Genomic DNA, 24,864 nt, shown 5'->3' with positions numbered 1-24,864 from the left:
TTGTTGGACATTATAGTTTTAAAATAAAACGTGCTACTGTGAGATATGGGATCCTTGGGAGGCCTGGGTAACCTCCCACCCCCAATAAGTAGCCCTACACTCCTTCCCTTCTTCTCTTCTTTACTCAGGTGTGGCAATCACACTAATGCTGGCCATTCCTTTTTCCCTTTCCCCCCCCCCTCTTTTTATTTATTTTTTCTTTTTCTTCTTTTCCTTTTTTTTTGTTCTTTTTCTTTGTATTCTACCGAGTTATGCATAGATCCAACTGAACCTGTGACAATTTTGTATGCCTGAAATCGAGATGTACTTTTTCTATCTGGTTGGCACAACTGTAGTCTTATCAGGTTACTATTGGAAAATGTTTACTGTTATTTTTTTCATTGTTTAAACTTAAAGGGACACTTAAGCCAGAAAAAAAAATGAGTTTTACTCACCTAGGGCATCTACCAGCCCCCTGCAGCAGTCCTGTGCCCTCGCAGCCACTCACTAATCCTCTGGTACCCCGCTGCCAGCTAGTTTCGTTTTTGCCGACAGGCCCGTCAGGACTGGCCACGCGTAGCTTTTTCCGCATTCCCGACTGCCACATTGCGAACGCATAGATATGCGGCAACGCGTATTTCTGTATGCGTTGCGGCCAGCAATAGCGCTAATTGCAGTCGGGAATGCAGAAAAAGCTACGCGTGGCCAGTCCTGATAGGCCTGTCGGCAAAAACGAAACTAGCTGGCAGTGGGGGACCAGAGGATTAGTGAGTGGCTGCGAGGGCACAGGACTGCTGCAGGGGGCTGGTAGAAGCCCCAGGTGAGTAAAACTCATTTTTTTTTCTGACTTAAGGTTCACTTTAATAAAAACAGATTTGAAAAAAAAAAGTGCTACTGTGGATAAAAGCCATACATTTTATTTGCCAATTTGTCCCGGTTATTACAGTGTTTAAAATATGTCCCTAGTACAATGTATGGCGACAATATTTTATTTGGAAACAAGAGTGTACTTTTTCCATTTTGCATACCCATATTTGCAAAAATAACAGTAATATACCCATACATGACAAACGCATTACAAAAAATTGAGTCCCGAAGGTAACTATTTATGATAATTTTTTTTAAAATGTCACCTTTTTATAATATTTTTTTTTTCATAAAAGTGTTTTATTTTAACTATGGGAGTGGGTGTAAGGGATTAATGAATGGGATTATTATAATCCCATTATAATAGGGATTATTTTATGTATTTTTTAGTATTGTAATGTATACTAGCCGACCCGCGTCGTAGCATACGCCGCATCTTCGATCTATCTTATAGAGTACGTGCCTCAACCTTGAAGCAAGAAGAATAAAGGTGGGTACACACATCAGATAAAAGTCTTTGGAAAATCAAAGATCACAGACCAATTTTACCCCCTTTCGTGTAGTATGAGAGCCATACCTTCACAGTCTATTCTATGGAGCTGAACTCCCCATCAGATAAAAATCTTCGCAAGATGCTGCACACAAAGATGCAGTACACATGCAACAGATCAGTATCTGCAAAAGATCTGTTCCTGCCAAAGATCCGTTCCTGCAAAATACATTCATAGTCTATATCTGCAGATCTCATACACACCTTGTTTAACGGACTTCATCTGCAGATCAGATCCACCAGGATGGATCTTTGGATCTGCAGATGATTGTCTGATCTGCAGATGAATATCCGTCAAACAAGGTGTGCATTATGCTGGGCATACATGGTATGTTTTCTACCGTGTAATCGAGCCGCTGGCTCGATTCCCGCTCGTCCCCGCGGGCGCCCGGATCGATTCCCGCTCGTCCCCGCGAGCGCTTTCTTATTTTCCACTCGTTTCTTCTTTTGTCCTGCCTGCCGGTATCAAGCGCAGAATCGATCCGGCGGGGTATCGGACACGGCTCGATTACATGGTAGAAAACATACCGTGTATGCCCAGCATGAGACCTGCAGATATCATAGACTATAAATGAATTTTGCACAAACTGATTTTTTTGCAGGAACCGTTCTTTTGCAGATACTGATCTGTTGCATGTGTACAGCATCTGTGTGTGCAGCATCTTGCAAAAAATTTTATCTGATGGGGAGTTCAGCTCAATAGAATAAACTGTGTAGGTATGGCTCTCATACTACATGGAAGGGGATAACATTGGTTTGTGATCTTTCATTTTCCAAAGACTTTTATCTGATGTGTGTACCCACCTTTAGGCTTTCCATTAGAAAATGTATGCATGCTCAAACACCAAGTTTAACCCTAGCAAACCCAATGCCACTCTTTTTATACAACCAGGGGGGACCGCGGGGTCCCAGGCTCTCTCACTGCCTGGGAACTACAGCGGCACCCCAGAGGGGGAGGCTGGGTGGCGCAGCCGACCCCCCTAAGCGTGGCCAGCGCCAGGGAGAGCTGTCCGCACCCACCTCCCAATATTAAAAACAGGCACTTACCTTAGCGTCCATTGCGTTCTGCTACATGCGCATTAATTTTCTCATGGAAAGCATTTTTTGCAGTTTGTATCCTTTGGAGGCAGGTGGTGGATGGCTTGCTCCGGTGGTGTGAGCCCTGGAGTTAGTTGTCTGCGCTTCTCCTCCCCCCCCCCCCGGAGTGTTGTATGTGAGCCAGCCCTGAGCGCTAAAGCTTGGGGTGACCCATGCTTCACTCCTTTCTCATGTGGTGCCCCCAAGTTAATGCGCATGTAGCAGAACGCAATGGACGTTAAGGTAAGTGCCTGTTTCTAATATTGGGAGGTGGGTGCGGACGGCTCTCCCCGGCGCTGACCACGCTTGGGGGGGGTCGCCTGCGCCACCCAGCCTCCCCCTCCGAGGTGCTTCTGTGGTTCCCAGGCAGTGAGAGTGCCTGGGACCCCGCGGTCCCCCGGTTGTATAAAAAGGGGGCATTGGGAATCCTCCCTGTGGCGCTCCTGGATAGTGCTAATGTAGCATGTAGCAGTGTTGCTTGCGAATTTTCACCTAAGTCATTTTCGCATCGAAAATCCCGTTTTCGTTTTTGGCGAATTTTCACGCAAATCTTCAGAAATATTTGCGTTTTCGAAAATTCATTGTATGCGGATGCTTATGCCCTTATGCAGAAAAATGTCCACAATAATCCACATGGAAATTCAGTCTATGCGGACGTTTATACGGAAAAATGTCCGCAATAATACGCAAGAAACTTCTCTGAATGTGGACGCTAATGCCCTTATGCGGAAAATGTCCGCAATAATACGCAAGTAACGCGAAAATGACTGGCATTAGGCGAAAATTAACGCGAAAAAATAAGATGGAAAATTTGCCTGTCAAAACGAAATTAGGCGAAAATTCTGTAAAAATTTTCGCTCATCACTGGCATGCAGCAGGGGGTACTTATCCGTTAGCCGGGCGCATCCGGCAGGTGGCGCTAATTACTATTCCCCCTCCAGGCCGACATGGATAGTAGGGAAAGATGTAACTCTGGTGGAGTTTTGTCGCCACCTAGAGGATGCGCCCGGCTAACGGATAAGTACCCAGCAGGGCGACCGCTTTATTGTTTTTTTGACCCTGCATAGTTTGGCATGCAAAAGCAAATTTGCGTGAGCATTGCCTCATGAATAGCCAATTAGGCCAGATTTGCAAAGCCAGACTTGCTAGGGTAGGCCTATTTTCCACAGACAGTTGATAGGCAGTAAAATGCCTCTCAAACTCTTACAACTGCTCACTACTGCCTGGTAACCGCTTGCTGCTGCCTGGTAACAGCTTGCTGCTGCCTGGTAACAGCTTGCTGCTGCCTGGTAACTGCTTGCTGCTGCCTGGTAACTGCTTGCTGCTGCCTGGTAACTGCTTGCTGAGCACACAGCTCAACAGTCCGTGGAAAAGAGGCCTTAAACTTGGTGTTTGAGTACGCATAAATTTTCTCATGCAAAGTACTTCTTCTTCTTGCTCGAAGGTTGAGGCACTTACTCTATTATATATATAGATAGGTGTAATTTTGCTATTTGGCCACTAGATGCTCCCCACTATTATTCCTCCTGTGTACTGAACAATACACAGAGGAAGTTATGTATATTTGTATGTGTTACTTTCTCTTTTGTCAATGACCGCCGGGATCTCACTGATTCTGGTGATCACTGATCACAGGCACTTAGATCAGTGAATGGAAACTGAGCTCCCATTCACTGATCTGTGTACTAACAGGCGGTGACGTGAAAGTGCTTGGTAGCACCGTGCAGCAACGATCGCATCGAGATGCGAAATATGTATATCTACACTCCAGGAGCTCCGGGGGCCTAGATATACTGTCGGAAAAACATGAACTGGTTAATGTGTGTGTATTAGTGTCCGTGAGGTTAATGGCCTCAATTGTGGTAGCTATGTGAGGAACAGTAAATATTTTTTTGTAGGTAAAATACCTCATGCAGTATTTTCCTCTTTTTTTATAGCAATTCTGAAAGATTTTTCTGCATTTCTGAACATGCGGTAAAACATGCGGTAAAACGTGCTGTATTTCAGTGGTAACCATGCAGTAAATAAATAATAGTAATCTTTAATTGTCTTCCATAAGTTAGGAATTTTTTATTTATTTATTTTTTGATGGGGAAGGTGTATTTGATTATGTAGCAACCTATGAAAAGTATATTTATAGGCACCCCCTATAAAAAAATCCAGTAAAGATTTGGAGTTTTATTTCGACTATTCTTCTCTATTGCACAGCCTGAATAGGAATTCCACTAAAAACGGCAATATGCATACAAATTGACTTTACCTCCAGGTACAGGCAGGTCTTAAACTGATTGGTAAATTATGTGCTAACATGCCCCCTAATTTTCATGAGAATAGCTACAGTATTTTCGGTAAAATTAATGAAAATTACCTCACAAATGACCTCATAATTTACTGCATGAGGTAAAACATGACTAAAACCTAGCAGAATTGCTAAATGTCATTACCTCATGAGGTAAATTACCGTACATGAAGTGCGGTAATTTGTTTGAAAACCCTACCAAAATTGAGGCCAATGTGTTAGTTAACATTGCCTTGAGACCCTCTCAGCAGGCGGGTGCTTAGATTCCTGTCTAGAATGCACATTCAGAATTATGTGCCGGGCGAGGCTGAGAGAAATGACACAACCTTCACTTTGGAATATTTACAGCTCTGTAATTCCTCAGAGGGATGGAACGTTTGTCAAATATACTGGTCTGGACCTGTATAAATGTCACTCAAATGTACTGATAAATTGAACCTGATGACTGTTTTTCAGGCAGTAGCATCAGGAAGCTGTAGACATTTATAAATATGCCTGGTAACTCCTAACCAAATGCTAACCCATAACCAAGCCCAACACAATCCCACCCTGAGGACTGCAGCTACTTATCTGTCCCTTCTTCCCAATAACATATTCATGCATGCAGAGCTGGTGCTACTACATGGGTAACCTGAGCAATTGCCCATGAATGCTGAGCAGACTTACAGCCTCCCCCCCCCCAGATCTCTCCCAACATTATTGTGATCCTCAGGGCCCCTGCAAAGTTTTCGGCAGTGTAGCGACTTATCTGTACCGGCTGCCGTGATCCTCCATTAGTCCGTGGCTCCATCTTCATCTCGGTAGGACGCATCTTTTCAGTGACCCAGTGGCATAAAGAGTAATAACGTGCTGGGTCACGGAGGACAGGCACCCCTCTGAGGTCAAAGGTGGGAATGCACGAACCAAAGGAGGAGAGCACCAGCCAGGACAGGAGGGTTGTTACACTAGTGAAAACTATGTAGGGTACCACAAAAGAGTTGGCTGGAGACTTAAGGCCCATACACACGGGCTACAACTGTTGCTGGAAACACATGGCGCGCGCATGTTGCGGCAACAGGTCCTCCATGTGTATGAGGCGCGCGCAAGCAACTGTTGCTAGTCAGAGCTGTGTCCAGGCGATTGACTTGTTCAATCCCCGGCAACAGCTGTTGCAGCAACCGTCCCTAGTCGGTGCGGTCGTGTGTATGCTAGTCTCTAGCAACTCTTGTGAGTCCGACAGTTCATTGAACCTGCGACAGAAGTTGCTGAGCAACAGTTTCCGCTATGTTGGAGACAGGTTGTTGCCACGTGTATACAATCGTTGCTTGTATACAATTGTCGTTGCTGGAGACTTTCAACTGTTGCTTGTCTCCATGCAACTTCAGACATCCGTGCCTCATGTGTATGTAGCTTTATGGCCCATACTCACGAGGGACTTTTGTCGCCTCAACACGCGGCGCGCGCGTGTTGCGGCGACAGGTCGCCCGTGAGTATGGGCCGTTGCACGCGCGCGCGCACCCCGAACTGTCGCCCGTTGCTCTTGTCGCCATGCGATTGAAAGTTTCAATCGCATGGCAACAGTCGCCGCCGCACCTCCGCCGCAACTGTCGCTAGTCCGCGTGAGTACGCGGACTAGCGACAGCAACCTCCGTAGAGGTAAATGGAGCTTCCGGCGGGGGGAGGAGGAACGTCGGCGACAGCTTCCGTCTCGCCGCTGGTCCCTCTTCCGCGTGTGTACGCGGAGGGACCTGGAGAGAAGCTGTCGCCGGCCTGTCGCTAGCACGCTCACGTGTGCTGGCGACAGGCCACTTCTGCAGCCCGTGAGTACGGGCCATTAGGGTCTGACAGCTGGCTCAAGTGCCCTAGGGGCTGGTTTTGGGAATTTGGCAGCAGTCCCTAATGACACTTTGGTGAGGGGGGTGTCTGTTAGGGGGGTCCCCAGGTTAATTCGGCCCTACATGCACGCAGGCACTGACCTTTAATTAGACCACAACGCGTAACCCTAAGCCAGTACAAGGACTTTGGTTTCTCACCTGTCTCATGTGAATCGAGCAGTAGTGAGCAACAAAATGTTGTAATTTTACTAAGCAAGTGTAATGATCGCTGCTGCAGCAGGTGTTGCTGGAAGTAGTAGTGCTGCAGCTCAGGCAGTTCTGATCTCTTTCCATGCAAGCTGCATAGCTTTGTCTGCCTTTCCCTGCTGTCAGCTTGTGACTGATTATTATTCACCTGTGTGGGAATCTGCATGTCTGCTCCCATTGGATGACCTCAGTATAAAGATCTGCTTCCTGCAGGACTCCTCGGGTTTTCATAGCTTCAGTTTTAGCCTGTCTTGCTGTCGCTTCAGCCCCCGATCGTGTTTCTTGTTCTAAAAGATACTTTGCTGGTTTTGCATCATATGTTGGTTCATTGCCCATATATATGCATACCAGCACGTTTATTATTTTCCTTGTATTCGTGTTACGTTGATACATCAGTGTCGCTGATGTATACGTACACGAACTGTTTATATCCTGTGTGCAGTTAGTCAGCTTTCCAGCACGTTTTGGTAGTTTGCGCGTATCGTGAGCACCCGTGCTGAGCTAGTATCCTGCTCCTGGTCCTGTTCGTGGATTGCGTTCATCTCTGCGAGGAGATAACAAATCCTTCTGAATCCTGTCCTGTTACCGTTTGTGGATTGCGTTCATCTCTGCGAAGAGATAACGAATCCTTCTGAATCCTGTTCTGTTACTGTTTGTGGATTGCGTTCATCTCTGCGAAGAGATAACGAATCCTTCTGAATCCTGTTCTGTTACCGTTTGTGGATTGCGTTCATCTCTGCGAAGAGATAGCGAATCCTTCTGAGTCCTGTTCCCTGTATTACTCCAGTCCTAGTCAGCGTTCCTGCTTATGTCATATATCGGTTCATTGCCGATATATACATATGTTAGTCAGACGTTACAAATAGTTTCATTGATAGCTGTAATTGTAATACGCTAGGAAAACATACTTCTTGTATATTTGTCTGTGTTACGTTCATCTATCTTGATCCTGCTATTTCCTGACTATCCTGTCCTGTCTTTGTGAGGCACGCCATCGCTGCAATCGCATTGGCTGCCTCATTCCAGTCTGTCTTGTTTTGGACGCTTGCTGTCGCTAAGTAGCCGCTAGCTAGCAAGCGTTCATTCTGTCTACCTGTCCTGATCTCCTCAGTTCTGGTTTATGCGCTCAGCGCTACTTTGCGCTGAGACGTTATAACGAAAGCATTGTTTGTGGCTGTCAGATCTGCACCGGCTCTGTGCGCCACAATCTCCTATTGGAGTCAGTCCTCCCCTCCACTATACTAGGGATAGCCTGTTTCCTTGTGCTGGTGTGTGTACCTCCTCCACGCCAGCTCATGCGTTGCATGCTGACTGTGGAGAATACACCACCAAGCCTTACATTATGAAAACCCCATTACCAATCCCCATTGTGGGGGGGATTCCCAGAAAGTATGACACTGTTAATTATGGTTCCTGTTCCTTTAAGAAATTTGAAGAACTTAACTCTGAAACAGAAAATGAGTTTTTCTCTGAATGTGCCAGGTTCCTGGCCAATCCCGATCTCCAAGCGACTCCTGTTTCAACCTGGGCACTCCAACTAAGTTATATATTGTTTAAAGGGGAATTATTCCAGTGGGCATTTGATGTTCTCAATCATTCCGATTTGAAAGAGAGACCGCTGGAATTTCTAGCGTTTGTGATCCATAACTGGTTGCGCATAGATCCATTGCCTTTTCCTCTTAATGAACTCCTGGCAGCAGGCCAATCAGCTTCTCCTTCAATTGCTTGCAAGAATGTTCAGCAAGCAGAGAGTGTTCCTGATAATTTTCCTGCAGCCTTGAATAAATCACCAAAAACAGCAGGGTCTAAGGCAAAACGCAAACGTTCTAAGAAACGTGTCCGATCTGCAGAGTCGTTATCCTTAGCGACTGAGACCTATAATGAGATTCTGCCATTAACAGATAATGAAATGCAATTGTCTTTCAGGGGAGTTAAATGGACTTATGAAACTACTAATGAACTTTCATCACTGGCTAGGAAAAATAAAGATTTTTGTTTAAAAGAATTATCTGAGTATGATTATGAGGAGATATTACAGAGTATTGAACAAATCAACTTATTTGTGAAGCAAGGAAAGTTTGCATACACTACAGTTCAGCACTTGCTACAGGTATTGGAGATTCTTAGGAATAAGGAATCTGCCAATCACCTGCTAATTAACCCAATATATGTCCCTGCTACAATCATATCTGCAAACCATGATCTGCCTGTTAAGTATGCTTGGAATCCTCCATTTGAGAAAGGAGAGATGGAAGCTCTGGTCAATGAATGGAAGAATGATTCAAGTTCATTTTGTCAATTTTACAGTGCAAAAAGTGAATTAGTATTGAATGCATGCATTAAGTCTGCCTATAACCTAATATAAACTGGTGTGTGTGGGTATGACTTTGTGGCTCCATTGATTGATGTGTGGGAACTGATTTTGGATGATTTTTATGTGACTCCGAATTCGCAAATTTGGCGTTCTGACCCGCCTGCTTCAGCACCTTTGGCTGATTCAGCAGGTGATTCGGAGCTCTTTTTGTGTGAAATTGAAGTTCCTGCAATTCCACCCTGTACCATGGATAACTCAGTGTTACTTACCAGTAAAACAGAAGCAACTGATGCATTCTTAACCTTGCCCTGCGCAAATTTCTCAGCAGAGAATCCAGAGGTCCTGCTGACTTCCGAGTCCAGCCTAGCCAGTACTCATGACTCTTTGTTCAGTGAAACAGACACCAGAAAAATCTTGCCTGCCTCTGCAAACACTTCTGCAGAAATTACCTGTGTTAATAAAGTTCAACTCCTGTCTGATCCAGCAGATGCCAATAGATGCACTGCATCAGTTTCCGAGTCCCAGCAATCCTGTCTAGAAACCTCAGAACCCCAGCATCTGAATTTTCCAATTTTACAAATGAATGGTGATTCAGATGCGCAAACATTGTGTCTTGATCTTCCTGTTTCTACACCTCACTCTAGTTTCGTGAATAGCTCAGAGCATCTGCTATGTGAACCTGAAATCGCAGAATTATTACCTTGTTCAGAAAATGTTCCAGTAAATTTGCCCTGTACCATGAATTGTGCAGTAGATCTCTCCAATGAAACTCAGGTCACAGAATCATTATGCTGTCCAGCAGGTGCTTCCATGGTTTTGCCCTGCAATATGGACTGTTCAGTGATCCTGTCCAGTGAAGCTGTGGTCGCAGAGTCTTATGCTTCACCCAGTACTTTGGATACTTCAAACCCTCTAGCAGAGGAGTCTGAGGCACTGCTTACCTCAGTTGGTGTTGCAGTAATATTCACTTGTCTAGCAGCTGTTTTGGAATTACAGTCTGCTCTAATAAAACTTGATGAATTTCTGCCCAGCAAAGCAGAAGCCATTGAAATATTGTCCTCGTCAGCAAGTGTGTTAGATACCTTGCCCTGTACACAGTCTGATTTAACCAATGTTGTTGAGTCCCTCTCCAGTGTTGTAACAGCCGAGGAACTCCAGCCCTGTCCTCTGAATGTTTCAGAAGTCTTGCCCTGTAACATGGATAATTCTGATTCTCTGGTCAAAATAATAGAAATCTCAGAATTTCAGTCCGGTCTGATGAGTGTTCCTGAAACCCAGCCCTGTATCCTGAAAGATTCTGGTTCTCTGGCCGCTGTGGCAGAGGTTCCAGAGTCCCCTTCCTGTCCAGGGAATTCCTCAGTTTTGCCTAGTTCAGTGGGGGCTGCTGCAATACTGACTTGTTCTGCAGCGCCTCATGAGCTCCAATCCAGTGTATTAGATGAGTCTCTGTCCAGTCCAGAGGTAGTTGTGGAGTCCCTATCTGGTTCAGTGCATACATCAGAAGATTTGTCCTGTCTTGTTAGTGCCCCTGAATCTGATTTGTTACTGACTTTGCTGGAATCAGCGACATCTAAGTCTGATCCTGCATTCTCGTGTAAAAGTCCAGTAGTTGCGAAGTCTAGTCATGATGATTTTTTTTTGGCCAGTCCTGGTTTTGGTCCTGTCTTGGCTGACCCTGAGGCTCACAGTTCCTTGACATGCCCAGAGGTTTCACTTGTGCCAGTGTGCCCAGATGTTCTTTGTGTGCCAGAATGCCCAAGTGTGTCTAAGGTGTTAGCGTGCTCTGATGCTTCCTTAGTGGGAACATGTTCTGATGTTGCCAGTCTGCCTGCATGCCCAGAGATGGTTCTGGTCCCTGAAAGCCCTGATCTTGATGTTTGTCCTTGTGGCCCTGACTCGGGAATTGCCCTAGGTTCCATAGGGGTTCTTGATAGTTCTCCATGTGAGCCTAAGGGGCGTTCTGACCTATGGGGATCTCTTTGGAGCTTCAAGGTGTTCTGGGAGGTCTCTGAGAAAACTTGTCCTGGTGCCTTGGACTGGTTCAACAGTGGGTTTTGTGTTGGTAAAGACAGTCCCGGTGGGCATTGCAAAGGCTTTGGCGTTTTTGAACGGTTCCTGGAAGGCGGTGGGTATCGCTCAGGGAGTTTCGGAGGGCTTTCTTCTGGAAATCATGGTTCTGATGGGTGTCACACTGGGGCTTGTAGTACTGATGGGCATGGTTCTGTAGGTTCTGGTTCCGATGGGTCCAGTCTTGTGGGGACTGATTCTGGAATTCGGTCTTGCCGGGCTGTCCCGGTCATCATGAATTATCAGTCAGACTGTTTTGTTGGGAATTTCAGTTTTGAAAAGCGTCTGGAATCCGCTTTTAAGGGCGGGGGTACTGTAATGATCGCTGCTGCAGCAGGTGTTGCTGGAAGTAGTAGTGCTGCAGCTCAGGCAGTTCTGATCTCTTTCCATGCAAGCTGCATAGCTTTGTCTGCCTTTCCCTGCTGTCAGCTTGTGACTGATTATTATTCACCTGTGTGGGAATCTGCATGTCTGCTCCCATTGGATGACCTCAGTATAAAGATCTGCTTCCTGCAGGACTCCTCGGGTTTTCATAGCTTCAGTTTCAGCCTGTCTTGCTGTCGCTTCAGCCCCCGATCGTGTTTCTTGTTCTAAAAGATACTTTGCTGGTTTTGCATCATATGTTGGTTCATTGCCCATATATATGCATACCAGCACGTTTATTATTTTCCTTGTATTCGTGTTACGTTGATACATCAGTGTCGCTGATGTATACGTACACGAACTGTTTATATCCTGTGTGCAGTTAGTCAGCTTTCCAGCACGTTTTGGTAGTTTGCGCGTATCGTGAGCACCCGTGCTGAGCTAGTATCCTGCTCCTGGTCCTGTTCGTGGATTGCGTTCATCTCTGCGAGGAGATAACAAATCCTTCTGAATCCTGTCCTGTTACCGTTTGTGGATTGCGTTCATCTCTGCGAAGAGATAACGAATCCTTCTGAATCCTGTTCTGTTACTGTTTGTGGATTGCGTTCATCTCTGCGAAGAGATAACGAATCCTTCTGAATCCTGTTCTGTTACCGTTTGTGGATTGCGTTCATCTCTGCGAAGAGATAGCGAATCCTTCTGAGTCCTGTTCCCTGTATTACTCCAGTCCTAGTCAGCGTTCCTGCTTATGTCATATATCGGTTCATTGCTGATATATACATATGTTAGTCAGACGTTACAAATAGTTTCATTGATAGCTGTAATTGTAATACGCTAGGAAAACATACTTCTTGTATATTTGTCTGTGTTACGTTCATCTATCTTGATCCTGCTATTTCCTGACTATCCTGTCCTGTCTTTGTGAGGCACGCCATCGCTGCAATCGCATTGGCTGCCTCATTCCAGTCTGTCTTGTTTTGGACGCTTGCTGTCGCTAAGTAGCCGCTAGCTAGCAAGCGTTCATTCTGTCTACCTGTCCTGATCTCCTCAGTTCTGGTTTATGCGCTCAGCGCTACTTTGCGCTGAGACGTTATAACGAAAGCATTGTTTGTGGCTGTCAGATCTGCACCGGCTCTGTGCGCCACAATCTCCTATTGGAGTCAGTCCTCCCCTCCACTATACTAGGGATAGCCTGTTTCCTTGTGCTGGTGTGTGTACCTCCTCCACGCCAGCTCATGCGTTGCATGCTGACTGTGGAGAATACACCACCAAGCCTTACAGCAAGTAGTGGATATACTGCACTCTCTCCTAGAATGCATACAGTCAAGGGTGCTGCCAGGGGACAAGCAAGGCAAGCCCCTGCTTGGGGCCTTACTTTAGAGGGGGCCTCGCTGACCCTGGTGGCTGCCTTGTGCTCCATGACAACCAGCCCTTTCTGCCGTTACTTGCGTGCCCTGATCCAGCGCTAAATCTCACTGCTCTCCTCCTGCCAGCTTTGCGTCTTTTCACCATGGTTACTTCTGACCGGCGCCTCTCATGACATCAGAGGCGCTGCCCAGAAGTATCCATGGTAACCGGAGCTATGAGGCTGGCAGGAGAGTGGTGAGACTTGGCATTAGAGTGGGGCCATGAGGAACGCATGGAGGGGGACACAAATCACTTGCTGCTTGGGGCCACCATAACCTTAGCAGCACCCCTGCATACAGTGCTCAACCACAGACAGCCAATCCACAAAGCAACACTACATAGAGGAAAGTCCACACTTTGTCCAAGGTAACCCAGTTGAAAACTTTATTAAGGACAACTCCCCCTCCCCTTGTTGGTTGTCTACCTTTCCACGCTATAGTGGCTCTTGTGGTCCTCTTTACCAATCCCAAACATGTAAGCTGTTAATAATTTCTGTTTGCTGTTTTTTTATTGGATACATCCTTAATAAAGTTTTCTACTGGGCTAACTTGGGCAAAGTGCGTATTTTCCTCAATGCAAGCAAGGTACCAAGCAAGGCACAGGGTTTTCACATGACCTCCACTATAAAGGAATGCTAGGAGTAGGAGTAGGGGAGAGTAGGTGGTACATTTACAGGAAATCGCTATCAATGTGCTAAGTGCCTTCACAGAGATGAAGCTGAGCTCATGGCCATATGTACGTGCAGCAGATCTAAACTGGAAAGCCACATGGCATCTAGATGAAACTAGGGAATTATTCACATCTGTCCTGAGATCACAAATTAGAATGGCCACTGCATGGCACTAAGACATAGTTACATAGTTATTTTGGTTGAAAAAAAGACATACGTCCATCGAGTTCAACCAGTACAAAGTACAACTCCAGCCTGCTCCCTCACATATCCCTGTTGATCCAGAGGAAGGTGAAAAAACCCCCACAAGGCATGGTCCAATTAGCCCCAAAAGGGAAAAATTCCTTTCCGACTCCAGATGGCAATCAGATAAAATCCCTGGATCAACATCATTAGGCATTACCTAGTAATTGTAGCCATAGATGTCTTTCAACGCAAGGAAAGCATCTAAGCCCCCTTTAAATGCAGGTATAGAGTTTGCCATAACGACTTCCTGTGGCAATGCATTCCACATCTTAATCACTCTTACTGTAAAGAACCCTTTCCTAAATAAATGGCTAAAACGTTTTTCCTCCATGCGCATCTCATGTCCTCTAGTCCTTTGAGAAGGCCTAGGGACAAAAAGCTCATCCGCCAAGGTATTATATTGCCCTCTGATGTATTTATACATGTTAATTAGATCCCCTCTAAGGCGTCTTTTCTCTAGACTAAATAAACCCAGTTTATCTAACCTTTCTTGGTAAGCGAGACCTTCCATCCCACGTATCAGTTTTGTAGCTCGTCTCTGCACCTGCTCTAAAACTGCAATATCTTTCCTGTAATGTGGTGCCCAGAACTGAATTCCATATTCCAGACATCTGACATTACAGCAGCAGTGTTTGTAGTGAGGTTACAGAATGATTCACAAGGGGCATCACAGATACACAGCCCCGTAACATGGAGATGGGTACTTACTTCTTGTCTTGTGTCGAGTCGGCCACATTGACGCAGCTATTGTGGTCCACCCATGCCAGGTACTGACCGTTGGGGGAGAAGCACACTCCATGCACCCAGCCGGCATGATTGCCACTCTCAAACAGAAGCTCCCCAAATGGCATCTTTGTACCCCAAAGTGTTGCACTTGGTTTGTCTTCAATCTCCTTCACATAGGCTGAAAAAATCCTAAATGAAATAGAAAAATATTTCACAAGTTACTTATCTCCTGATCTTCCCACGCAGCTGCTCTGCCGCACAGGCATCCAAATAATGGATTTATTCATTTTCATTGTTTATAAGAATACCCATTTGTAGTTTTCACTTTTCTTTTTGTCATAGAAGTGTAATGAAATACTTATGTTTTAGTGATAAACAGAAGTGGCCTCTTTTATCTGGGTGGGCGGCTCATTAATAAGGACGTACATGTAATAAGGGTGACTACGGCACAGTATAAGCTTGGAAATTATTGTCCATAATTAGAACATCAGTAATTTTACTTGAAGAGGAACTTTAGTGAGAAGGGGGAAAAATAAATCAAAACATTACAAAGTGAGAAGTTAAAAAAATAGAAGAGAGATTAAGAAATGGTTGATATTCGCCATGTAATTGGTTGATATTGTTTGATCCACAATCAGCCTGTACATAATCATCTTTACTGCTGGCAGACATGAATAAAACCAGACACCACCAATTGCCATAATCTATAAACACAACCCTAACAATGTGATAGGTTAAAAGGTTGTTATTTTTATAGCTATACATTTGCACAGAGGGAGATAATGGTTGCTTGGCAGTTGAAAACAGCTGTTATTTCCCAAAGTGCAACAGTGCTCACAGACAGACATCACACTGTGGGAGGGATTTCATCACAATATCAGCCAAACAGGCCCCCCTGATGATCTATTGAAAAAAGGTAAATATTTCTCATGGGGAAGGGGGTATCAGCTACTGATTGAGATGAAGTTCAATCCTTGGTTACTGTCCCTCTTTAAGCTATCTCTCACGATAACCCTTCTAAGCCAGCGTTTGGCTATCCTGGGGCCCCTGCCGCCAAAATAACTCTGTACCAACTCTAAGCAAATGACATTGTGGTCAATGACGGTGCCTTATCTTCCAAATGGCCCTGTGCTCCATAATTACTTGCTTCCTATTCAGGATGTGGCTGGCAGGGAGCTTATTTCACAAGGAGCCAGGAGGAAAAGGGAGGATAAAACCAGTATCTGGGCATAACAGAGAAGACTTGGAGAAGTAACAAGAAAGAAGTCTATCACTTAGTATATGGAGAAAATTGTGATCAACTAGGGCTAAACTGGAGGAAACAATACACAGCAAAATTAGTCAGAAGGAAAAAGATGTGGTCTAGGCAAGACACATAAGATTTATACTGTGGCTTTCTCCTGGAGGACTCAAAGCGCTTCAAAGCTGCAGCCACAGGGGGCGCTCCACAGGCTGTCAGGAGCATTAAGGAGTCTTGCCCAAAGACTCCTTACTGTTTTACATACTGGTTTGAGCAGGGATTTGAACCCTGTTTCCTAAGGACTAGTAGTGACTGAAGAAGGAAGAGATACAGGGAAGGGTCAGATGATAGGCACAGAGGTGATGTTGTATAGCAGCACAAGTGTTTCCCAAGGACCAGAAGAAAAACAGAAGAAAAGAGAAGCTTAAGGCAGCAGGGACAGCCATACTATCCCAGGGGAAAACAACACATAGTTTATTGGATTTACAGAAAGTGACCAATAATTGTTTAAATAAAATTAGGCAGGTGCATACATTTGGGCACTGTTGTCATTTTATTGATTCCAAAACCTTTAGAACTAATTATTGGAACTCAAATTGGCTTGGTAAGCTCAGTGACCCCTGACCTACCTACACAGGTGAATCAAATTATGAGAAAGAGTATTGAAAAGGGTCAATTGTAAGTTTCCCTCCTCTTTAAATTTTCTCTGAAGAGTAGCAACATGAGGGTCTCAAAACAACTCTCAAATGACCTGAAGAAAAAGATTGTTCATCATCATAGTTTAGGGGAAGGATACAGAAAGCTGTCTCAGAGATTTCATCTGTCTGCTTCCACAGTTAGGAGCATACTGAGGAAATTGAAGACCACAGGCTCAATTCAAGTTAAGGCTCGAAGTGGCAGACCAAGAAACATTTTTGGATAAACAGAAGGGATGAATGGTGAGAACAGTCAGAGTCAACCCACAGACCAGCACCAAAGACCTACAACATCATCTTGCTGCAGATGGAGTCACTGTGCATCGTTTAACCATTCAGCGCACTTTACACAAGGAGATGCTGTATGCAAGAGTGATGCAAAGGAAGCCTTTTCTCTGCCCACAGCACAAAACAGAGCTGCTTGAGGTATGCTAAAGCACATTTGGACAAGCCAGCTTCATTTTGGAATAAGGTGCTGTGGACTGATGAAACTAAAATTGAGTTATTTGGGCAGAACAAGGGGCGTTATGCATGTAGGAAAAAGAACACAGCATTCCAAGAAAAACACCTGCTACCTACAGTAAAATATGGTGGTGGTTCTATAATGTTGTGGGGCTGTGTGGCCAGTGCAGGGACTGGGAATCTTGTCAAAGTTGAAGGACGCATGGATTCCACTCAGTATCAGCAGATTCTGGAGACCAATGTCCAGGAATCAGTGACAAAGGTAAAGCTGCGCCGGGGCTGGATCTTTCAACAAGACAACGATCCTAAACACTGCTAAAAATCCACTAAGGCATTCATGCAGAGGAACAAGTACAACGTTCTGGAATGGCCATCTCAGTCCCCAGACCTGAATATAATTGAAAATCTGTGGTGTGAGATAAAGAGAGCTGTCCATGCTCGGAAGCCATCAAACCTGCATGAACTAGAGATGTTTTGTAAAGAGGAATGGTCCAAAATACCTTCAACCAGAATCCAGACTCTCATTGGAACCTACAGGAAGTGTTTAGAGGCTGTAATTTCTGCAAGAGGAGGATCTACTAAATATTGATTTCATTTCTTTTTTGTGGTGCCCAATCTTATGTACCTGCCATAATCTGCCAATTATTGCTCACTGTCTGTAAATCCAATAAACTTCATTTCACTTCTCAAATATCACTGTGTGTGTCTCCTATATGATATATTTCATTGTCATTTTTTTATCGTAACAACCAACGATTTATACAGGAAAATCATGGCAGTTAACAAGGTTGCCCAAACTTTTGCATGCCACTGTATGTATTGTACTGTCCACGTTTTTATTTTGATGAATATTATATAGTAATTTAGTAAATAAAGAGAAACTGTTCCTGGCATTTTCCATCTTTACTGCCTCTGACTGCAGCCAAACCTGATGTTATTTCCTCCCTCACTCTCTTTTTCTCCATATCTAGCTTGCTTTGTAAACACATGTGAGCACAGCATAGATGTATTTGGGGTAAAGAGGCACCTAAATGCATATAAAATTGAGTTGAAACCAATAATACAATTCAAAACAAGGACAATCTCTTGGGACAAATAGGTTTATTAATGCCCAGGCAACGCGTTTCACGGGTGCTAGCCTGCTTCCTCAGGCCAATAACAGTGACACTAAAGTAGAGCCACACTGAACTGCACTCATCCAATCAGTGAGGAGCAGGAATGTGGGAGGGGAGATAACAAGCTTCCTTCTCCCTGGCAATGTACCAAACAGAAGTCACAAACACTGGTTCGCACAAGAACCGGGAGCCCCAGTCTCTATGACTGGCTGGGGCCCCCCAAACCACCATGCGATACCCAGAGGGAAGTGCGGGTGGGCCCTGGACCTGAATGCTAATTTATGCAATTCCTGCTTGATTTGGTATAGCAGGTAAAGGGTGTATGACAGTACACCTGATTGGCTGACTGGCGCCTGCTGACCAGATAAAGGTAGGAAAGAGTTTTAGCTGGGAGTGAGCAAATTGTGTGTTATGCAGTTAGCATTCAGTTCAGAGGCAGTGGGGGTGAATTCCCTGGGGGTGAGAGGTCCAGGGCCCACCTGCACTTCCCTCTGGGTATCGCATGGTGGTTTGGGGGCCCCAGCCAGTGAGAGAGACTGGGGCCCCTGGCTGTTGTGCAGACCAGTGTTTGTGATTTTACATTTCTTTTTTGCAGCTTCCAGGATGTGGTTGACAGGTGAGTGGTTAGGGAGGGGACCGTGTGGGAGATACCTACATGGGGCGTCCCTGTAAAAAATGTTATCTACGTTTACATCCAACCAAAGCCTCCCATCTGATTGCTAATTTATGCAATTCCTGCTAGATTTGGTATGCCAGGCAAAGGGTGTATGATAGTACACCTGATTGGCTGACTGGCGCCTGCTGACCAAATAAAGGTAGGAAAGTGCTTTAGCTGGGAGTGAGCAAATTGTGTGTTTTGCAATGTACCAAACAGAGCCAAGCTGACTAAGATAAGATGTATTACAGCACAAACATTTATGATTATATTGGAATGCATGAAATGCAGGGTCAGGCTGTAGATTGCATAAGAAACACAGAGTAGTGAGTTAATGGAATTTGATTTTATGACTGACAATCCCGCTAAAGAGGGCTCAGGGCAACTCTTAGGTTTGGGTGGTATTCAGGTGCTTTATGAGGACTAGAGGAGAGAGGCTAGGAGCTCAGAAAATGAAGTAGTTCATCTTTTAGATTTTTGAAGGGTAAGGCTTTCTGATGTCCAGGAGAGACCTAAGAGAGGACCCAGGAAGGGAATAAATTATAATTTCTCACCTGCACTGGAAATCACATCCTCCAGCTGCCAGCAGGACATTGTTGGGATGCCAGGCTAGGCTCAGAATAGTGGAGCGGATGGATTTCTTGATGTGCTTACTGATCCACCTGTGGGTGTAAAGCATGGATAAGAAGATGTACTGTATATGAGCTGTAATGGTTCACTCTAATGCTTGGAACTTTACTCTTGACAAACAAAATTTGCAGACATTGAGTATTGTGCCCACAGCACATACTGTATGTGTCAGCTGTAGGAATAGACTGGCCTGGGCCTGAACTTCGTAGCACAAAGGAAATTACAACCAAATCTACTCATACATCTTCCATATACAAAAGAAAACTCATTACAAATACCGTATACTGATGGATCTTGAAGGAATAAAGATAATGGGAGGTGATTATTAGGTGAGGCAGTCCAGGTAAAAGAAGACAGTTACTTACTAGGCCTCTGTATGCCTTTCACCATAACACACCAAAAAGGTAAAAGCCAGTATGGAAATAAATGTGGTTATGCTAACTTACTTTCTGCCACTGTCCAATCCCAGCATGCACCTTCCCATTTAGCTTAATAGCCAATCATATTCCATTGCCACATGAATCCAGAAATACTGCCATGTGTTTAGCCAAAGCTTAATGCGTAGGGGTGTTATGATGTGTCTATGGAAGATCTTGCATAGTAGAAGAGCCTAGAGGATAATGCACATTAACTGTAGGTAGACAGTAGCACAACCTCCCTTGGACTCGCATAGTGCCATGTTGTGATGCCTCTGTGGATAACCAAGATTCTCATACAACTCACCAATCATTTTCCTTCTCAAAGTAACAGATGGAAACAGTCTGAGAGCCGCTGCCGACTGCAATCTTGCTCTCCTGTGGTGACCACTTCACACACGTGGCAGCACGGTTAATACGCAGCAGAACCAGGGTTGGCTTCCACACACCGTCCCTAAGGGTCCACACATAGGCATTTCTATCCGCAGCGCAGGTCACAATGCGGTTCGAGTTAGGAGCCCAATCAATTCCTGCAACATATGTATAGAAAATAGACTCTGGCTACAGACAGACTGGAAATGAGAGTTCAGGGCACTTATGCATTGCCAAGGACCTTGGGCTTGGTTCACAAAACTGTCCTCATGAATCATCTCATCTTATCTGTTTTTAACCTTTTCTACATACAACATTTTGAGCACACAACGAGTAAAAGCAAAGCAAGAAAATTAATATGGAAGTTCGTCAGAAACAACAATGCAAGATATGTACAAAAGAACCACTAGTACACTTTTACTTGTGTACTCATACTTAGATTCTTGACTGAGACAGCCCTGAATGGCCACCATCACTGAGCCTCGTCATCTAGTACAAGGTCGTTATTTTTAGTAATGTGTTTGCTTGGAAAGCGCTCATAAGTTATTTTATGGATAAAGTGTAAAATAAGTAAAGAGAGAGAACTCATGAGAATTTGTTTGAGTATAAACCTTCTTATTGCACTTATGGTGATATACAAGGATATCATAGCACTGACAGTCATCTAAAAGGACATTATCATCACGTAGATTCTAAACTTGATGGGGCAGGGTCCTCATAATAACAGTAATACTAATAATGTGCTACTTTAAAGAGAACCTGTACTGAAAAAAAGTTCCCCTGGGGGGTACTCACCTCAGTAGGGGGAAGCCTCTGGACCCTATTGAGGCTTCCCCGTCCCCCTGTGTCCCACAGCGGTCTTGCTGCAGCCCCCGGAACGCACAGGCGACAAATCCAACAGCCTGTGCAATAATTACTTTTTCGGGCTCCAGCGGGGGCACTGTTGCGGCTCTTCTGATGGAGATAGGCGAAAATAGCTGATTTCCGTCGGGTCCGCTCTACTGCGCAGGCGCAATAGAGCGGCCCGACGGAGATCGGCTATTTTCGCCTATATCCGTGGGAAGAGCGGATACTGCGCCTGCGCTGGAGCCAAAAGGTAAATATTTACATCGCCGCTGCTCCGGGAGGATTTTCTCCGCCGCCGTGGGACCGAGGAGGACGAGGGAAGCATCAATAGGGTCCGGAGGCTTCCCCCTCCCGAGGTGAGTACCCCCCAGGGGAGTTTTTTTCATTACAGATTTTCTTTAAAGATTTACACCAGCAGTTCTGGATGCAAACCTGGCTTCAGGGGCATAAAGAAATAGTTTGCATATTCAGTAGTGGTGCATTGTGGGTAACCACAGATGTTCATTTAAAGCTGAATTATCACAAATACCTTTTGTTTTAAGAAGGCAAATCACACCAAGCATTGCTTTTTAGTAGGAGGGGGTTTCGGTCTCTCTTAGTCCCCTATACTTTGCTAGTGGTTTTGGGTCACACCAAGCTGCTTGGTTACTCTGTTTAACTGTGAAGAAGAGACTTAAAAAACAAACAAACAAAAAGACTAACCACACCAAGGTAATCTAGTGGGCTGTAACTAGTATGGAAAGTTTGTTTTTAAAGGGAGCAAGATAAGAGTGACTTGTGCTTCAGGCTGAGGGTGAAGGAGACTGAAGATGATGCTGTGAGTCTTACCTGCCTGCCTCTTCATGTGTAATTTCCACCAGGCTAGGCTTTGACAGTTCATGGTGACCATTGGACCTGTATTACTTCTCAGCATTTGATCATCCATTGCCTGACCTATCAGCTCTTATTTAGTGACCCTCCCCCCCTAGCAGCCATCAGTGTCACTCACCCCTCCACTCGTCACCAGCTTCCTCTTCCCCTCCGTCTCCATCAGCTGCTGTACATCTGTCCTTCCAATCAACGTCTCACACATGGGACTCGCTGGCATGTTACCAGTGAGTCACATGATAGGACTAACTTATAACATGCCAGCCAGTCACAAGAGAGAGACGCCGGTTGGAGGGACAGATGCACAACGGCTGATGGAGACAGAGGGGAAGCTTCTATTGCTGGTAAAGAGTGGAGATGTCAGTGATTAGCGGCTGCTATTCCACTTCCTCCGCTTGTAACTCTGCAATGCTGCCTGAGTGAGTAGCCTCCCGCCACAACAGCAACATGCACAGAAAGCACGGCGGCTGCTACCCAGGTGGCTGGCAAGAGAGTACCGCGGTCCGGCGCTTGCCTGATCTCCCTGCTCTGCCGAATTTGCAAGCTTGCAAATGCTGCACCAGTTTAGCCTGCTGCACAGCCGCCCTTGCTCCTGTGGTGCCCTAGGCCAGTGATCTGCAAACTTGGCTCTCCAGCTGTTATATAACTACAAGTGCATTTGCCTTTATGAATCATGACTGTGGCTTACAGACTCTTGCAATGCATTGTGGGATTTGTAGTTCCTTGACAGCTGGAGAGCCAAGTTTGCAGATCACTGCCCTAGGCCATGGCCAGGGCCGCCATCAGAAATTTTGGGGCCCCTCACACAACATCAAGCCTGGGCCCCCCTACAGACTGCTGTGCATGCCCAGTACAGTGCCCCAGTATAGCCAGTATAGTTCCCCAGTATAGCCAGTACAGTGCCCCAGTATAGTGCCCCAGTATAGCCAGTGCAGTGCCCCAGTATAGCCAGTACAGTGCCCCAGTATAGCCAGTACAGTACCCCAGTATAGCCAGTACAGTGCCCCAGTATAGCCAGTATAGTGCCCCAGTATAGCCAGTATAGTGCCCCAGTATAGCTAGTACAGTGCCCCAGTATAGCCAGTACAGTGCCCCAGTATAGTGCCCCAGTATAGCCAGTACAGTGCCCCAGTATAGCCAGTATAGTGCCCCAGTATAGCCAGTACAGTGCCCCAGTATAGTGCCCCAGTATAGCCAGTATAGTGCCCCAGTATAGCTAGTATAGTGCCCCAGTATAGCCAGTACAGTGCCCCAGTATAGCTAGTATAGTTGCCCCCAGTATAGTGCCCCAGTATAGCCAGTACAGTGCCCAGTATAGCCAGTATAGCGCGCCAGTACAGTGCCCCAGTATAGCTAGTATAGTTGCCCCCAGTATAGTGCCCCAGTATAGCTAGTATAGTGCCTCAGTATAGCCAGTACAGTGCCCCAGTATAGCCAATATAGCGCGCCAGTATAGTGCCCCAGTATAGCCAGTAGAGTGCCCCAGTATAGTGCCCCAGTATAGCTAGTATAGTGCCCCAGTATAGCCAGTACAGTGCCCCAGTATAGCGCGCCAGTATAGTGCCCCAGTATAGCTAGTATAGTGCCCCAGTATAGCCAGTACAGTGCCCCAGTATAGTGCCCCAGTATAGCCAGTACAGTGCCCCAGTATAGCGCGCCAGTATAGTGCCCCAGTATAGTTAGTATAGTGCCCCAGTATAGCTAGTATAGTGCCCCATTATAGCCAGTACAGTGCCCCAGTATAGCCAGTACAGTGCCCCAGTATAGCGCGCCAGTATAGTGCCCCAGTATAGTTAGTATAGTGCCCCAGTATAGCTAGTATAGTGCCCCATTATAGTGCCCCAGTATAGCCAGTATAGTGCCCCAGTATAGTTGCCCCCAGTATTGTGCCCCAGTATAACTAGTATAGTGCCCCAGTATAGCTAGTATAGTGCCCCAGTATAGCTAGTATAGTGCCCCAGTATAGCCAGTACAGTGCCCCAGTATAGTGCCCCAGTATAGCCAGTACAGTGCCCCAGTATAGCGCGCAAGTATAGTGCCCCAGTATAGTTAGTATAGTGCCCCAGTATAGCTAGTATAGTGCCCCATTATAGTGCCCCAGTATAGCCAGTATAGTGCCCCAGTATAGTTGCCCCCAGTATTGTGACCCAGTATAACTAGTATAGTGCCCCAGTATAGCCAGTATAGTGCCCCAGTATAGTTGCCCCCAGTATTGTGCCCCAGTATAACTAGTATAGTGCCCCAGTATAGCGCCCCAGTATAGCTAGTATAGTGCCCCAGTATAGCCAGTATAGTTCCCCAGTATGGGTAGGTGGTGCCCCCCGCTCGTCCCTGCCGCTGTTGTTACCTTAACAGCGGCTGCTCTCCCCTCTCCGGCGCCTGTACTTTCCAGCAGCATCTCCCAGCTACTGTGTGTGATGCGGCAGGAAGCAGGGCAGCGGCTTCCTGTAACGACGATGTGTATCGCCGTTACTATGGGAACCGAGCCATGCTTCCTGCCGCATCACACACAGTAGCCGGGAGATGCTGCTGGAAAGTACAGGCGCCGGAGAGGGGAGAGCGGCCGCTGCTAAGGTAACAACAGCGGCGGGGACGAGCGGGGGGCACCACCTAAGGTATTAACAGCGGCGGCCGCTGGGGGAGGGGGGCCGGAGACCATTCAGCAGGTAAATGCCTGAGGGGGGGGGGGGGGGGGGCCCGAGGCTGCGGGCCCGTGACGGAAGTCACAGTTGCACCCCCCTGATGGCGGGCCTGGCCATGGCACAGGTGGCCTTGGCTTAAATCTGGCCCTGATAATAGTATGCTTCTGTGCAGGACTATTGGAGAGTCACACATGCACACATGCATTCTGCCCAGCAGTACCCGCAGTTCTATAGGATATCAATGCTTCCCACCACAGACGATCCTGTGTGGCCTAATCTTCACTAAACTGAAGGATTAG

General features: G+C 46.0%; 2 protein-coding genes across 6 annotated transcripts in view; one reads left to right on the top strand and one right to left on the bottom strand.

Annotated features, from left to right (window-relative positions):
• The window catches only part of LOC137541113 (cAMP-dependent protein kinase type I-alpha regulatory subunit-like), a 132,204-nt gene that overhangs the window by 40,022 nt on the left and 67,318 nt on the right, over positions 1-24,864 (top strand). The gene's annotated exons all lie outside the window — the stretch shown is intronic.
• The window catches only part of LOC137540792 (actin-related protein 2/3 complex subunit 1B-like), a 78,776-nt gene that overhangs the window by 17,618 nt on the left and 36,294 nt on the right, over positions 1-24,864 (bottom strand). For all 5 annotated transcript variants that reach the window (XM_068261946.1, XM_068261945.1, XM_068261944.1 and 2 more), the window contains 3 exons: positions 20,146-20,368; positions 19,347-19,454; positions 14,608-14,814 (listed from right to left, as the gene is read on the bottom strand). In XM_068261946.1, coding sequence (XP_068118047.1) covers positions 14,608-14,814; positions 19,347-19,454; positions 20,146-20,368 — 538 coding nt within the window. The remainder of the gene's footprint in view (positions 1-14,607; positions 14,815-19,346; positions 19,455-20,145; positions 20,369-24,864) is intronic.

Source organism: Hyperolius riggenbachi, chromosome 12 (genome assembly GCF_040937935.1).
Source record: "Hyperolius riggenbachi isolate aHypRig1 chromosome 12, aHypRig1.pri, whole genome shotgun sequence".
In the NCBI taxonomy this organism is placed as follows: Eukaryota; Metazoa; Chordata; class Amphibia; order Anura; family Hyperoliidae; genus Hyperolius; species Hyperolius riggenbachi.
The sequence above is the reverse complement of the archived record's forward strand: the minus strand, read 5'-3'. Positions and strand labels throughout refer to the sequence as shown.